The sequence below is a fragment of the Megalobrama amblycephala genome, linkage group LG23 (genome assembly GCF_018812025.1).
Source record: "Megalobrama amblycephala isolate DHTTF-2021 linkage group LG23, ASM1881202v1, whole genome shotgun sequence".
In the NCBI taxonomy this organism is placed as follows: domain Eukaryota; kingdom Metazoa; phylum Chordata; class Actinopteri; order Cypriniformes; family Xenocyprididae; genus Megalobrama; species Megalobrama amblycephala.
This window is the reverse complement of record NC_063066.1, coordinates 7,957,669-7,973,726: the sequence shown is the minus strand read 5'-3', so window position 1 is coordinate 7,973,726 and position 16,058 is coordinate 7,957,669. Positions and strand designations below refer to the sequence as shown.

The window sequence follows — 16,058 nt, the reverse complement described above, 5'->3', positions numbered from 1 at the left end:
CCTAATGATTTTTTCTAATGAATTGCTACTGACCACTATAAGGAAAGAATGTAACTTAGAGTCTGATGTAGTAACAGTTATGGTTTGAGGAATGCTGTTAATCCAAACAAAGAATTGCTAAAAATTGTCACAGAGGCTTTGCAGCCAAATTTTGAGCTTACAAGTGTGGTATCTGTCACTCAGAGCTGTATTTATGTTGACTCGATGTAAATGTGTCACACTGAGGAGACATTCCTGGTATTGCATGCTTGGGCTACTTTTAAAGAGGGTTAAAAAAATGCAAGGGGCGTCTGCTGCTGGTCCGAAGAGCTGTTCCAGATAACACTGCTCAGAGCTTCAGCAAACAGGAAGATGATTATCTACTCCAGCCATGCGTACAAGGAATTCCCTGCTTTGTTCGACATAGAAACCCTTGTAAGTGATCTAACGCGTCTAGCTGTCCTGGGAATGGCTGGGCTTTTTGAAGGACAGCTGCCCATGTGACCGTATCCAGACATAAGGAGTTTCATTGTTTTTAACCATTGTTGGATTTGTGAAGGAGAGCACTAGGTATCAGGGAACCTACTGTATAGTAAGTGCGGACATTAAGTGAGGAATTCACCCTGCTCTTTCTTATTCATCTGTTTCAGACCTCCCTTTATCAGCCATCCTCAGACAGGAGCCTTGAAAGGCCATCAAGGTAGGTTTACTGTGACCCCAAAAACCATTTGGACACATAAGTCACAAAAATCTATACTTTTAATTTCATAGATGTTTAAAAATATCTGTATTTTTAGATGAAACCATTTGACATCTGAAAACAGACCTTTTCTTTGCAATGACTTTTAACTAACTGGTCCCAAGGTCATCTATAGTGGATGTTTGGTGCAGGTCATAATGCTGCAGTTTAGCATTCAGAAAATCCTTTACCAGTGTTTTTACTCTTTTTACATTCATTTTGCAGCTCTGCAAATGATAACAAGAGGAGACGGAAATCTGAACCTGCAACAGCTCAGCCTAGGGCACAGAGCAGCGTGGGCACAACACAGACGTCTGTGAGACCACCAGAGCTGCCCAAGAGCAGCAGCACCCAGAGGAATACCCTCACCAGCCCCGGTTCCCTCGCGGCCACCAGGACTAAAGGTAGACGTCAGATGAGCAGTCACATTTGTAGACCTTATTGAAAGAATAAGCAACAGGGGAAGGATCTCAGACAATTTTCATTTTGCTCCTCGCAGCACAAGCAGAATTTTAAATGACTTTCCCTTTGCATGAATAAAGTTCAATGAATTATTTAGTGTTTACAATCTTGCCTCAGTGTAGTCTAGCATATCAATTGCTTCTTCTTTATTCAACGAGGGCTTGTTGATCAAGATGTCTGAATTCTTTCCAGTTTTCTTCCAGGTCATTTTATAATCGTCCTTACTTGTCTCTCCCATGGGTCAATTACCTTTTAATGTCTTCTCATGTCTCTTTTTTACCATGCTGCTTGTGGTGGATATCTAAGGTGGGGATGTAAGCTATATGCACACAGCACATTTAAATTGTCAAAATCAAAACCATGCTACCTCAGAATCCACATATCAAAGCAAAGAGCAAAATGAGCACAGTTTAATGGCTGTCTCAGATGGCTTCTCCAGCCTCCCTGATGGCTGGAAAAGTGCCCAAGAGAACCCAGAAGACTGGATAAATACAGAAGAGACCTCATCTAAGCTCAAATCCTGGAGTTGTGATGATCTCCTATCTGAGGGGAGGGGAAAAGAAGTGCAAACCCGTTCGGAAAGCACGTGTTTCTTGTTGCACAACGGGGAAGTAGAGGCATCACAATGCAATGACGTTCGAGAGTCTGAGGATCTTAGGGAGAGGACCAGGCACCGCTCGGCCCACGACGCACCAGGCTTCCTCAAACTATACAAGAAGATGCATCACATCAACCGGCAAGAGCTGATAAACTCTACCGTGATCTGCTCTGTGAAAGCCAGGATACACAAGTATGAGAACGAACAGCGGAAGGACAGACGCACTAGCAACAAGGGCTCTAATGAAGAGGTGCCTAGGGACATGGTGCACAACAGGATTTCTGAATTCGAGAGTCTGATCCAGAAGTCCAAATCCATGCCAAATCTTGGGGAGGAGTGCCTGATCAGGGGTTCTTCTAGGAGGACCAGCAGCCCCAAGCGTAGCCTCTCTATTGAGTCATTACTGGATGAAGAACCACCGGCCAGGAATCCCCCTGAAGGACGGCCTCAATACCCCAAGATAAACACCCATGTGCCAATCCACATCCAAGTCACCAGTGACCAATTACAAAACTCTGCCATGCACAACGACTACTCAGACAGTGAGCATGATGCTGTAGTGTCTGATCTAAGTGACTTCATTCAGATTGAAGGCTCATCCTTCTGCAGCGAGAGGGAGTTCGACCTGTGTTCGTATGCCTCCTCCGAGAGCTTCTGCGGATCAGGACACCACCATCATTATCACAGGCAGCTTGTGAGCTCCTGCAAGGGCCGCTGCCCGGCTTCCTACACGCGCTTCACCACTATGATCAAGCACGAGAGGGCCAAGCAGGACCGGAAGCAACATTTGCGGGTAGAAGAATCTGAGTTTGGTCTCAGCAAGCTTGCCTTCCTAGTCAGCCCAGTGCCTTTCCGCCGGAAGAACCTGTCACCTTTGAGTTTTTCCCGAATACCGAACTCCAAGAGCTGTGTGTACGACGCTCTAGATTCGGCCCTAAAAGACATCTACGACCACATCCGCGCTGAGAAGCGCAGAGGAAGCCTGCCAGATAACAGCATCCTTCACAGGTTGCTGGTGGAGCTGCTTCCCGACATTCCTGAAAGAAATTCCTCCCTGCACGCGCTTGGGAGAGGCAGCCCTACAGTTCAACCTCGCTCTTACCACCCACAGCCTGACGGCATGCCCAGTCAGGACACTCACCAACCCGAGTACTCACACCTGTCCCATAGTGCCTCTCACAACCATATAGACAGCAACAACAACCAGAGGAACCACAACTTTGAATGCTACTATCAAGGTGGACTCTACTCATCCATATTGGTTTCCCAAGTACCCTTCGTCCCCTGTGTTTGAGTTCTGCTCCTCCACCATTGCATTGTTCCATCTGTGTTTGTGAATGTGCTTGCTTAGAGCAGTGATGTCCCAACCTGCTCCTGGAGGGCCGACATTCTGCAGAATTTAGCTCCAACTTGTTTCAGGTAAGCCTGAAGACATTGATGAGCTGGTTCAGGTGTGTTTATTTGGGGTTGGAGCTAAACTCTGCAGGACAGTGACCATCCAGTAGTAGGATTGGACACCCCTGGCTTAGAGAAAGCAATCATTTTGTTGCAAGGAACATCAGAGAGCATGACTCATTCCCACATCCTCTGCTTCATATATTCTTTTGTTTTCTCATTTTATCAAATTGTCCTTTTTTTTTTAAACTTTTTTCCACAAACAATTATTTAAAGTTATGTTCCTACTCCATTTGGTTGATGCTTTCTTGCATTTAAGGTATACATTTGATTAGGTTCATGAATTGTCTGGGAATCATAACACTAGAGGAACACTACTTTGTGTGTTGGCTTGCCACAAAAGAAATGTAACTTTGTGAAGTTTCAGTCTATATAAATAGCTTTGGACACATGACTTGAGCAGCTGAAGCATACTATCTAAAAACAGATTTGAGATTTTATTGGCTTGGGAAGAAAGAAACTCTCTTATGAGTGTTAACGTAGTTTACTCTGTTAAATCTGATGGTGATGAGATCAACCTCAGTACCTAAAGTTTTAGTTTATATGTTTTGGGAGAAGGTCGATGTCTATTTATTTATTTTTTAACCATAAAGACATGCGACACTGTATACTTTTGCATAGTGAATAGTGTTTATAAATGAAGACCGTTCAGAGCAAGGGGGCTTGCCTGCACTTGGCACAGATGCCAGCTAACCATTTGCGGTTCTAGTATAAATACACATGATCTATACTGGGGATCTGAGTCTAGTGTGGATGGGTGTAACATAACTTCTGAGATGATTCATGGAAGTTTACTTGTTTGTTACGGACAGAAAAATATGTATACATTCGTATCTTATTGACAAATAAAAAATAAATATTATAAATATGTATATATTTGTATTTCCTTTTTTTCTTTTATTTTGTGTGCATTTCTCTCATCAAGCCCCAAATCATTATTTCCTTTGCTTTTGCTTGTTCCCATGCATGTAACAGTGTTGGATCTCTGTGAGACTTGTCTTTGAATCCTTTTACTTCTCTGTTCTTTCTAGATCAGGACACATCCAGAGAATACTCTTACCCTGATGTGGGCAGCCACACACAGCAGAGCAGAAGACAAACCCCTGAAGTCAGAGAGGTAAGGGAATATGCATCGCTCTGTAATGTTCCTGTGAAATTTTAGTACAAACTCTAATCTTTTATCTAAGCTTTGATCAAATTGTGAATAAACCCACATCACGACAGCATGTATTAAAGTTTGATTTCTCTGCTTCGTTCACTCATCAGAAACTGCCAGCCAGAGCAATATATGACTTCAAAGCACAGACAGCGAAGTAAGAACAACTTGCAAGCCATGTAACCAGTTTCTTTTCCTTCTGCATTTGATGTGCTATAATCAGCTAGTACATTTTCATGTATTATTCATGTCTTTGCTTTGCATGTCTTTCCTTTTGTTATTTCCCCATGTAGAATATAGTTAACTTGTTTTCATTCCAGAGAGCTGACGTTTAAGAAAGGAGAGACGGTATACATCACTCGGCAGATAGATAATAACTGGTATGAAGGAGAATATCGTGGACATGTGGGCATCTTCCCCATCTCATATGTTGAGGTGTGTACTATATGAGACTATATATTTATACATATTAATTATTATTATTATTATTCTGATTAATATATATGATTATATTTCTCCTCTGATTTCTCTCTTCACAGAAAATCCCTCCTTCAGAGAGACATCAGCCAGCGAGACCTCCTCCTCCAGCTCAAAGCAGAGAAATTGGAGAAGCAATTGCCCGCTACAACTTTAATGCTGATACTAATGTGGAACTTTCATTAAGAAAAGTAAACATTTTCCTAGTACTGGTGTCATAAATATCCTTTAGTGTCAGCAACAGCTCATTAATCCACTCTTTACCACTTTAAGAGCATGTCTTTTGCTAAATAATTCTCACTTTTTACTGAATGCTAATGATCTACAGAACTCTAACATTGTGCTCTAATCAAATAGGAAGAAATAACGTGACGAGACATAAAACACCTTTAAAAAAAACTAAACTTTTGCCCCAGCCAGCCACAACTTCTTCACGTAGTTGTATATTAAATATCAAGTACATTCTATTTGGTTATGATTTTGTCATTTTGCACTGCACTTTCGCTTTCAATCCAACAGATATACCACCTTATCTCTTGTGTTGGTGTCTTCTAGGGCGAGCGCGTTATTCTGTTGCGGCAGGTGGATAAGAACTGGTTTGAGGGAAAGATCCCAGGTACAAACAAACAAGGGATTTTTCCAGTGTCTTATGTGGATGTCGTTAAGAAGACCACAGTACAAAGTACTGGTCAACCTCCTGGGCCAAGTATACCCACCAGCTACTCCAGTGACAGACTGAACAGTAGGGTATGTTTTCAAATGCAATTTTACTTAAAAATTTACTTAAAGGGTTTAAAACATAAAAGTTTAAGAGAAGTTTATGAGGTTTGAATCATTGTGACTGAAGACATCTGAATTTCAGGGAACTTATATCCACAAAATATATACTCTGATCCAGTTAAGTGACTTTATGATCTTATCTAAATAAATAGTGACTTATACTTTAAATACATGATCCGTGCCGACAAACGGTGTCATCAGAGGCAGCAAAACCTCTCATGTATATCATGTTACTCATATTGCCATAGGTCATGTACATCACTATCAGTGCCAACAAGGTGGCAAGTACAAAATTAATCCTTTCTCAGATGGCAAATGTCCCAGTGCCAAAATAGATCACCTCTGTCATCTTTAGTTTACCTTTGGCTCGTTGTGTAAGATAAGCCTGAGTTCAGATTAAATGCCCTTGAGTTGTAATTCCATCTAAAGAACAAAGAAGTAAAGGCTTATTCCTTCGCTCACATGAGGCGAGTCCAGCAGGATTAGATCAGCTTAATCACACGTCCTGCCAGTATCCAGTATAGGCTAATTAAAACATGGTCATGACCTGCTATGCTATATATGTGCTGCTTGGCTCTTGCTGTTACTGAAAGAGACGTTTCTGTAAAGGTGAACTAATGTGATTGGACTGGACTTGTATCTGTACACTGCAAAAAATGCTGTTCTTACTTAGATTTTTTGTCTTGTTTCCAGTCCAAATATCTAAAAATTCTTAGATCAAAAAGCATTTTCTTGACAAGTAAAAATTATTTTCTTGTTTTTAGGAAAAATAAGTAAAAATTAAGTGAGTTTTTCCTTAAAAAAGGAAAAAAAATCTGCCAGTGGGGTGAGCAAAATGATCTTATATCAAACCAAAAATAAGATATATAATCTTGTTTTCAGTTTGGATTAAGATTATTTTGCTTACCCCACTGGCAGATTATTTTGCTTGTTTTAAGGAAAAACTTACTTAATTTTGACAAACAAGAAAATAAGTTTTACTTGTCAAGAAAATGCTTCTTGATCTAAGAATTTTTTGATATTTGGACTGGAAACAAGACAAAAAAAGTAAGAACAGCATTTTTTGCAGTGTAGCAAACATTGCAACAAATACAAAATAGATTTTAAATTTTTACTACATGTAAAGTATTTGGACACTTAAGTCACACATAAAAGATGAATATTATTGCATTAGATAACACAATATCAAACCAATGTTGTTTATATATTACTGTTTCCTTAATCTGGAAATAAAGTCGAATTAAAAATGTGAAAAAATAAATAAATAAATATACAAGCACACTTTTAGATAACTTTATTATGTTTTAAATGATAAATCAACAGATATACACTGTTTGAAGCTGGTTTATGTTTTTGAAAGAAGTCTCCCCAAGGCTACATTTATTTAATAAAATGCAGATAAAATAAAATAAAAAGATTAATATTGAAAATATTTTTACAGTTTTAAATAACATTTTGTATTTTAATATATTTTTAAAATTTAATTTTTTCCTATGTTGGCAAAGCTGACTTTTCAGCATAATTACTTCAGTGTCACATGATCCTTCAGAAATCATTGGAATATGCTGAATTGATATATAGTGCTCAATAAACATTTCTTATTATTATCAATGTTAAAAACAGCAGAGCTGCTTAATATTTTTCTAGAAACCATGATATTTTTTTTTTTTTCAGGATTCTTTGGTGAACAGGAAATTCAAAGAAATAGAAATATTTTGCAACGATCTAAAAGTCTTATAGAAATCTTACTGATCTGTATCTTATGGATACAGTTGTGTACTGTTCAAAATTAAGATGAAGCGTATTTGGACACTTTCTGGTTGTAAAACATTAGTGCAAGATTCATATATTTTTAAACATGGCTTATATTTGTAAAAACATTTAGGAGAAATTCACAAATACACACATATTTGTCTAGAATATGCCCTTCTAGCTCATTTTGTCCAGTGACTTTTTCATTTAAACTTGATATAAGAGTGCTTGTAAAGCATTGTGCACTGGGGTAGATGTGGAAGGCTCGTATTGTGAGGACAGGATACTCTTATTGCTGGTTTATAGTTATGTTTGCTATGACCCCTCAGTGACCTTGTTGTTGTTTCCATCTCACAAATCAATACAGACAGCAAATGTGCTCTAAAAATGATTAATTGGCATATCCTTCCTGTAGCTCATGCCTCTTTTCCACATACTGCGTCTGCAGAGCTTTTAGAGTACGTGAGTGCTTAACTGCAACAAGCTATGTACTTTAGCAGAGCTGAGGCTGTAGTAGATAATCTACACATAATGGAACCCAAACACAAACTGTAGCTATAAACAACTGAAAAAATCTGGAATCTGTCAGATGTACTGAAGAGGAAGTGCTGTTTTTGTACAATGGTTTTCTAGGTTGTATTTTCTCGTAACAATTCACTTTCATTATCTTTTCTCGGTTCTCTTATTTTCCAGCATGTATCATCACTATCACTTTCTGTTTCTCCTCTCTCCTTCTTTCTCTTAAGCCGTCATCTGCACGTACCCTCTACAACTCTCCATCCCCAACTGTCCGTCCATTCTCCTCATCCTCTCCTAGTCCACAAAGAGCCGCACACCTTCAGGCCATCACCAGCGAGTGGTTGGCCCTCACTCTGGGTCTGTCTCCTTCAGGAACCCCTGCCCCTACACCTCCTCCCTTTCCTTCCAATTTCCAGCCATACTATGAAGTGTTGGACTCTGCCATCTCCCCTTCTCCCGCCTCCTCCATGCTGGGCCGCTCTCCAGCCCTCACTCCCCGCTCCTCCACTCCTGCGCTCAAAGAGGGCCACTTCATTCCCATCTTCTCCCCAAAGTCTTACATGTCCCCCGAACCCAGCCTGTCACCACAACCTTACCTCACCTCCGCCTCCTTCACTCCTTCGCCCACCTCACCCTCATTTGACACCAGCCCCAGGTCTGCCAGTGTCATAGAGATACTCTCCAGTCAAAAATCAGATTTACCTGAGAAGGAACTGCAGTTGTTCTCAGAATGCAAAGACCACTATAAACCAGGCCAGACAGACTCCCCTAAATTGCGTAGCCCTATTGACTTGGTTGTTTTTGAGGCACATGAATCCCCATTGGATATTCTCCCACCAAAAGACCCCGATGATGATCTATGTGAGGAGTTAGTGTCAATCATTAAGGCCAGCCAATCAAAGGGCACGTTCATAGAAGAAGAGGGATTTTATCGCCAGGAACCAGATATAATGGAAAAGCTTCCCAGACTGTTTATAGAGGAAGAGCCGAAAGAAGACAACGGCTTCTTAAATGAACCCCTGACATCAAATACGTTTGCTCCAGTCCAACCCGCCCAGAGTGAGGGTTCAGATAGTGAGGTAGTGCCCGCAGTGTGGATATACTGTCCAAATGAATAGCCAAAATAGATTTCTTTGAAGGAGAAGTGTGTGATTTTTTTTGATGACCAAATACAAAAAGGATAGTTTAGCCAAAAATGAAAACTCTGTCATCATCTACTCACCCCCATATTGTTCCAGACCCGTAACTCTTTATTTGAAACCTGAAAGGTTTCTGTCCCTCCACTGAAAGTCCAGGTAACCAAAACTTAGCATATCTAAAAAGGTCATAAACGTATCATAAAATTAATTCATAGGAATTTAGGGTTTAATCCAAGTCTTGTGAAAAGATATGGTCACTTTATATAATGAACAGATTTAATTTACTCTTTTGTTTTCATGTAAACACTGATAGACACATTCATAGAGCACATAGCATATGTGTGTTGCATAAGACAACAAGTTGTTGTTGGAATGACTTGAGGGTGAGTAAATGATGATAGAATTGATATTTTGGTGTGAACTATCCCTTTAAAGGGTTATTTCACCCAAAAATGAAAATTATCCCATGATTTACTCACCCTCGAGCCACCCTAGGTGTTTATGACTAAACTTTCAGACAAACACAATCAGAGAGATATTAAAAAATATCCTTAGTCCTCCAAGGTTTATAATGGTTGTGAATGGGGGGCTGCATTTTGAAGTAAAAAATAATGCATCCATCCATTAAAAAAATAAATAATCCATACGACTCCAGGGGGTTAATAAAAGCCTACTGAAGCGAATCGATGTGTTTTTGCAAGAAAAATAATCATATTTTAAACTTTATAGTTTCAAATAACTAGCTTTTGGGGGATGACCGTACGCACAATGCACAAGTCGATTTGCATCAGAAGAGTATCCTTTGACCTGACGCACAACGTAATGACGAATGTGGAGGCGCAGAGGATAGAGCAAAACACGGATTATAAATCTAAAATGATAATTTTTAAAGAGAAATGTCGGAGGATTTCGATATAAGAGGAAGAGGAGTTTAAATTTGTTGCACAGCCCTATTTGTTTGAACCGCGAGAGGCGTCTAAGCTTACGACACACCTACATCCTGCGTCATACATCGCGTCAGAGGATTACTCGTTTGCCGCAACTTGCGCGTTCTGCGTACGGTCGTCCGCCGGAAGCTAGTTATTTGAATCTATAAACTTTTAAATATGGATGTTTTTCTCACAAAAATGCATTGCTTCGCTTCAGAAGGCCTTTATTAACCCACTGGATTACTGTTTTTTTTATGGATGGATGCATTGTTTTTTACCTCAAAATGCGGCCCCCACATTCACAACCATTATAAACCTTGGAGGACTAAGGATATTTTTAAATATATCTCCTATTGTATTCGGCTGAAAGAAGATAGTCATATACACCTAGGATGGCTTGAGGGTGAGTAAATCATGGGATAATTTTCAATTTTTTTAGGTGAACTATCCCTTTAAATTCAATGTTTTTGGAACAAACAATGGAAGAAGGGTGGAGTGCTCAGGTTTTTATTATTTTCAGTGGCCATAATTTTTGCAATTCCGTTTGGTGACGTTAACGGCAGAAAAAATACACACTTCACCTTTAAATCTTGAAGCATTTGTAGAGATTTATGAACAAATGTCTTTAGCATGTATAATTGTTTTCATTTCTTTTGGATTTGCCTCTCCACGTCTTTCTCCCCTGTCCTCACAGATGTCATTGCCGTTCACACAGCCCTCATCGGCTAAATACTCTCCCCCTTCCCCGCGCTCCACCCCCCCTTTGCCTGGGGTTTCACAGTCGCCCCCTCCCTCTGCAAAACTGTTCTCTCGACAGGACCTCCGCTCCTCAAAGGTCAAGGTAAAGACAAGGTGCTTGTTAGTGACTGTACTAGCGCTCATCCTCCTCCACCACCCTCCCTCTTAATCTTGCCACTCCGTAATACAGACACTAACATTCCCTATTAAAGTGACCTTAAAGTACATATTCTTTGTAATATGCATTTTATTGCACCACAGTGTGCTCGATTTATAAATGAAACTCAAAACAATGTAGTTCAGAAATTATTACAGTTATATTGCAAGGTAGAATTGTCATAGACATATTTAAATCACGCAACCCTTTTAAATTCACTACCCACAACCCCAGGAACCTTTAAATTAGCTTTATATGCCTTCCCCTGTTAGCTCTGTCCACTGGCATGGGAACAAACAATCAGCTCTCATTATGGATAGCTGGGCATCTGAGTAAATAACGAGACATTTAGACTGAAAAGAAACGCGAATATATAAACTACCATTCAAAAGTTGGGGTTGTTTTTGAAAGAAGTCTCATGCTCACCGAGGCTATATTTATTTGTGCTCACGAAATATTTCTTATGATTATCAATGTTGAAATTGATTATCAATTGCAAAAGAGTTGTGCTTCTTAATATTTTGTGAAAACCATAATATAAGTTTATAAGTTCAAAAGAACAGCATTTGTTTTAAATTTAAGTCTTTACTGTCACTTTTAATCAATTGAATGTGTTCTTGATGAGTTTTATCTTACTGACACCAAACTTTAGAACAGTAGTGTATATTTTTGTAGCTTGTGTTCATATATGACTGCACATAACTCTCATGTCAGCTTCTCCTGGTTCTGGTTCTTTCAGCCTGTGTTAAGGCGTGATGTTGTGGTTGTTGGTAAGCCCCCTCGTAGCCCTGTGATGTCTAGGAGGTCCTGCGGATCGCCTGTTAGAGGTCAAAACTTTTCACCATCTCATAGGGTAGGGAGTATGTGCACCTTGTGTTGCAATTTGACTCAAGGGAAATTCAGTTTTCTCTCATTTCAAAGTATCCCTGAACAACGCATAATGTCATTCACTGTATTTGACCTGGGAATTCACTGATCTGAGTGCAATTCTTTCCATTTTTGCTGCTAGAGCTGGATATAATGATTCAGTATAACCTGCCATATATTTTGTCAGTGTATGGTCACATGGTGCTTCAGTACGCATATATATATATATATGCAATAATATACAATATTCAATATACAGTACAATATGGAGGAATGCTGAGTCATGAATGAGGGATACTCTTAACACCATGGCCTTGTCTGTCTGTGCATTAGTGCATTTTGTGGTGAAGAAAATAACATTTAATTCCTAACATTGCTGTAGAGTGATAACATTTTGTTTGTTCTGCATGCATCTCTGGAAGTGGTTTTCCTGCATGTCCATGATCATAAACAGTGGATTTCGACAGTCTTTCTTGTTTCTTTGTGGCTCAAAGCAGCTGAAGAGATTGGCTTGCTCATGCAGCATTGGTTTAAGCCATGCATTGAGAGTGTTTGGGGTGTCTGGATTGGGGTGTCTCTTGGGAATGTCCCAATGATCTTTCCTGTGTACACAGCTTAAACAAGGTGTACTCCCCAGGGCCAGGCAAGCAGCCCATTCCCCACATTTCCTTCCAAAAAAGGGGAGTACAGTCCTCGTTTTCAGGATTTAAGGCATTTCTCAACCGTTTCTAAGTCCATAAAGCAAACATATTTTAGAAAATATGTTGTTTGATGGCTTAGAAACCCTGAATTTGAGCCCTGGTAGTCCTGGATCTCATACGTATTTGACAAAAGTGCAATTACTCTATTTCTTAAATATGTTTTTAATCACATCTAGGGGGGCGTGTTCATTAACAGTTCAGATACACAGCTGATCCAGGTCTGGCCTCAGGCTTTGCATTAATGGTTCTCAATGAGCGCAGTGGAGCTCTGGCTGTTCTCAGTATCAGATACAGCAGAATGAGAGACGGAAACATTTAAATGGCCTTTCGTGTTTTCTCTCTTTCAGTCCCAAAGACAAGCATATGTTCATGATCCGCTTCAAGGTGTAGGAGAACCGTGAGTATCTCAAGTCTTTTTCTTCATGTGCATAAATTTAATGTAAAATATTGTTTATGGTAACATTACTCCATTTTGGGATTTGGTCAGTATATTACATAATATAACCTAACGTAGAAACCACTTTCCTCTGCAGATTTCAAGCCCTGTATAACTACACGCCACGAAATGAAGATGAGCTGGAACTGAAGGAGGGGGATGTTGTTGACGTCATGGAGAAGTGTGATGATGGATGGTTTGTGGGTAAGACTGTAAACTCCATTTTCATCATGTTGCATGTTACTACACAAGGAGCGTTTTAGTGTTCTTTTATTTCCCACTAGCTGGCGCTATTCTCCAACAAAAAAAAAAAAATACTGTCAACAATGCAACAATGGCCCATGTATTTATGGTTAAATATATAGATGGATTTGTATTAAAATATTTTAACAAGGCCGTAACCATGTCTTGGATATTGGGGGGGACCAATTTTTTTTTTTTTTTTTTTTTGCATGCATGTGTGTGTGTTTATGGGGGGGATTTAAGGGAATAAAGGAAAAACAGAAATAAGAATGTAGATATTAAATAACCAATTTAAACTATTTGCAAATAATATTTTATTTTTAAAAATATGCATACAGTACATTCACTCTTATTCATGTCTAATATGTAAAAAAAAACTAAACATTTCTTGTCTCTTAACATTCAATTATGAATTACATGAATCATGTAAATAATAGCATTTTAATTCAACACTGAAATTTCATTACAAAAAAAAAGTTTAGTTTGCATCACTGGTGGATATAAGTGTCGCTGAACATTTCTATCATAAACAGTTGTAAAATATTAAATGTTTAGCTACTTACATCTTACCACACTCTTTCACTGCTGAAAGTGTCACGTTGGAATTCGCACTAAGTCTTGTCTTCTGTGAACAGTAAGCCCGCCTTCTTTGATAATTATTTTGACACTGATCTCAAAATGATTAGATCTCTGATGAGATGTTAGATCTCTGAGGCAGAGCAGACAAAAAAAATGTAACTTTTAAAACTTCTTGTCATAACAGATAGCGAGGTGCGATTTGGTCATTTCTAATTATTGGGTGAACTTGTCCCCCTCAGTGTCTATGGTGGTTGCGGCCCTGCTTTATAATGTATACTTAGCTATATGTAGACAGATACATTTTTATGTCTGCCTCATTCCATATTTAATATTTTAGGAACGTGCAGGAGAACCAAATTTTTTGGAACCTTTCCTGGGAACTATGTGAAGCGGCTGTAAATGGACTCTTCTAATACACATCTCTGATGGTCGTACATCCATGAGGAGAGATGGACAATGTCACCTACAGCTACCTGCTGGAATTAGCATGACATGTTCCAGTCATCAACCTGTTGGACAGATGGAAACAGAAGCCAATGACCTCGGAGGGGTTATTGCACCATTTATGTAATTTGGCTTAAATATGTTGATGATTACATTCTAAAACCATTATGTTAATTAGGAATTTCAGTAAATGCTTTAAAACGTTGGGTTGCCTACATTTTTCTCATAGTTGAAAAAATCAGTATGCTTGCCTTCTAGTTGAGCTGATGAATTTCAACATTGTGAGTAATCAAGTGCCCTGTTTATCTTTTTATTTATTGAGAGACACATTTTTTTCATAGGAAGGGTGAAATACAGGTGAGGAATGATGTACTGGTGCCCCTCTGTACACTGGACCTGATGTCTGATCTGATCTAGATCGTATATATTAAACAGTATTGCAGTGTCATGTTTGCATCAGGCAGTGGATATTAACCATTCCTGCCAACATGTATGTTTTTAGTATGTAAACTTTCTGGTTCAGAAGAATGACCTCCGGTTTTCTAGGGCTCTACGTTCTTCCTCCAGACATTCCTTTGAGCATTTGAAGGATTTTACAGATAAGAGAAAAATATTTTTGATGTTTTCCGATCTAAAGAGATAACGTTTTTGAGAATGCTTTATCTCTAACAAAAGGCGTTTTGGCAAAAGTGGGCACGTTAACCGTCGTAAACTGACTCGTATTAATGTCTCTACTGCCTATAATAAATATTTCTCTGTTGGGTGACCTTGCACATCACTTTTGGTTTACACACTGTAATCTATTTATGGCCAATAAGAGGAGCACATTATGTCATAATTACTGAACTGCAATTGGCAGCCATGTATTTTGTATATGTCGCCCTCGATTCTTCAGATTGGTTCGATTTGAGTGAGGAATTGTACGTAAAAATCTATTTTTGTTTATTTGATCATTCAGCAAACTTTTTTCATTATGATATACTTAATATATTGTTAATTGTCCACTTTCTATGTATCTGATCTGTTCAGCACAGCGATTACACTCATATTCTGATGTTCAATTTGAAATATGCAGCGTTTCAATCTTCCTGTGAGACTGTATGACTAACAGTTTTATTCCAGTCAGTAAAGCAAGAAATGTAAATGTGTCAGTCAATAGAAACATGAACCAATAATATATGTAATTTAGGCAATATTATACCTCGTGGAATTATGCAGTCTCTGTGTTGTCAGTTTGCTTAATGTGCATGTTGTTTCATAAAGAACTGCTTGTCAGTGCAAACTCATTATTCTACCAGTATGAGAATTTATTAACACCATGCCGCTAAGAGATGCGTATGGTGGTACAGAGCAATATTTCCACCTGGCTCTGTGAACCATTAAGTCCAGACCAGAGATCTTACTGTGGTTTAGTTAAGAGATGGCACTCAGTCTTCCGTTCTTGAGCATGGGCAGAAGTTAAGTAAACTGTGCTGTTCCTGGTGCATAACTTTACCACATGTCATTTATGTGATAACATGGATACTTGTTATATTCAATAATGCACGTTTCAGGAACAAAACAAATGCAGAACACTGTGATATGTTCATTAAATTAAACGTAGCATAATTCTGGCATTCTGCATTTGGTGCTAGAGTGTGTGATGGATTCTGATTGGATGGAAACTGCTTTAATATCACTGGTTAAGAATAGACAGAATATCACATCACTGAATTATATAAAGACATGCAAAGTGCTAAACTATTAAATCACCATGTCCACCCATTCATTAATAAACAAAAAAAAAATATCTGATTCGACTCTCCAAGAAGTAAAAGCAATCAATGTTTTTTTTTTTTTTTAAAGTCTTTCTTTGCCTGTTCTTTCTCTGTGCAAAAGTGCATAAATAAAGTCATATATTTTCCGGCA

General features: G+C 38.8%; 1 protein-coding gene across 7 annotated transcripts in view; it reads left to right on the top strand.

Moving 5' to 3' along the window:
• Positions 1 to 16,058, top strand: part of sorbs2b (sorbin and SH3 domain containing 2b) — a 64,806-nt gene extending 48,748 nt beyond the window's left edge. For 4 of the 7 annotated variants that reach the window (XM_048176861.1, XM_048176862.1, XM_048176865.1 and 1 more), the window contains 14 exons: positions 630 to 679; positions 944 to 1,122; positions 1,487 to 3,016; positions 4,265 to 4,350; positions 4,500 to 4,546; positions 4,710 to 4,824; positions 4,929 to 5,057; positions 5,422 to 5,613; positions 8,145 to 8,996; positions 10,680 to 10,826; positions 11,620 to 11,733; positions 12,796 to 12,845; positions 12,982 to 13,088; positions 14,044 to 16,058. In XM_048176861.1, the coding sequence (XP_048032818.1) occupies positions 630 to 679; positions 944 to 1,122; positions 1,487 to 3,016; positions 4,265 to 4,350; positions 4,500 to 4,546; positions 4,710 to 4,824; positions 4,929 to 5,057; positions 5,422 to 5,613; positions 8,145 to 8,996; positions 10,680 to 10,826; positions 11,620 to 11,733; positions 12,796 to 12,845; positions 12,982 to 13,088; positions 14,044 to 14,105 (3,660 nt within the window). In that variant the 3' untranslated portion in view covers positions 14,106 to 16,058. The remainder of the gene's footprint in view (positions 1 to 629; positions 680 to 943; positions 1,123 to 1,486; positions 3,017 to 4,264; positions 4,351 to 4,499; positions 4,547 to 4,709; positions 4,825 to 4,928; positions 5,058 to 5,421; positions 5,614 to 8,144; positions 8,997 to 10,679; positions 10,827 to 11,619; positions 11,734 to 12,795; positions 12,846 to 12,981; positions 13,089 to 14,043) is intronic. The other 3 variants (XM_048176863.1, XM_048176867.1, XM_048176866.1) reach the window with 3 other exon arrangements.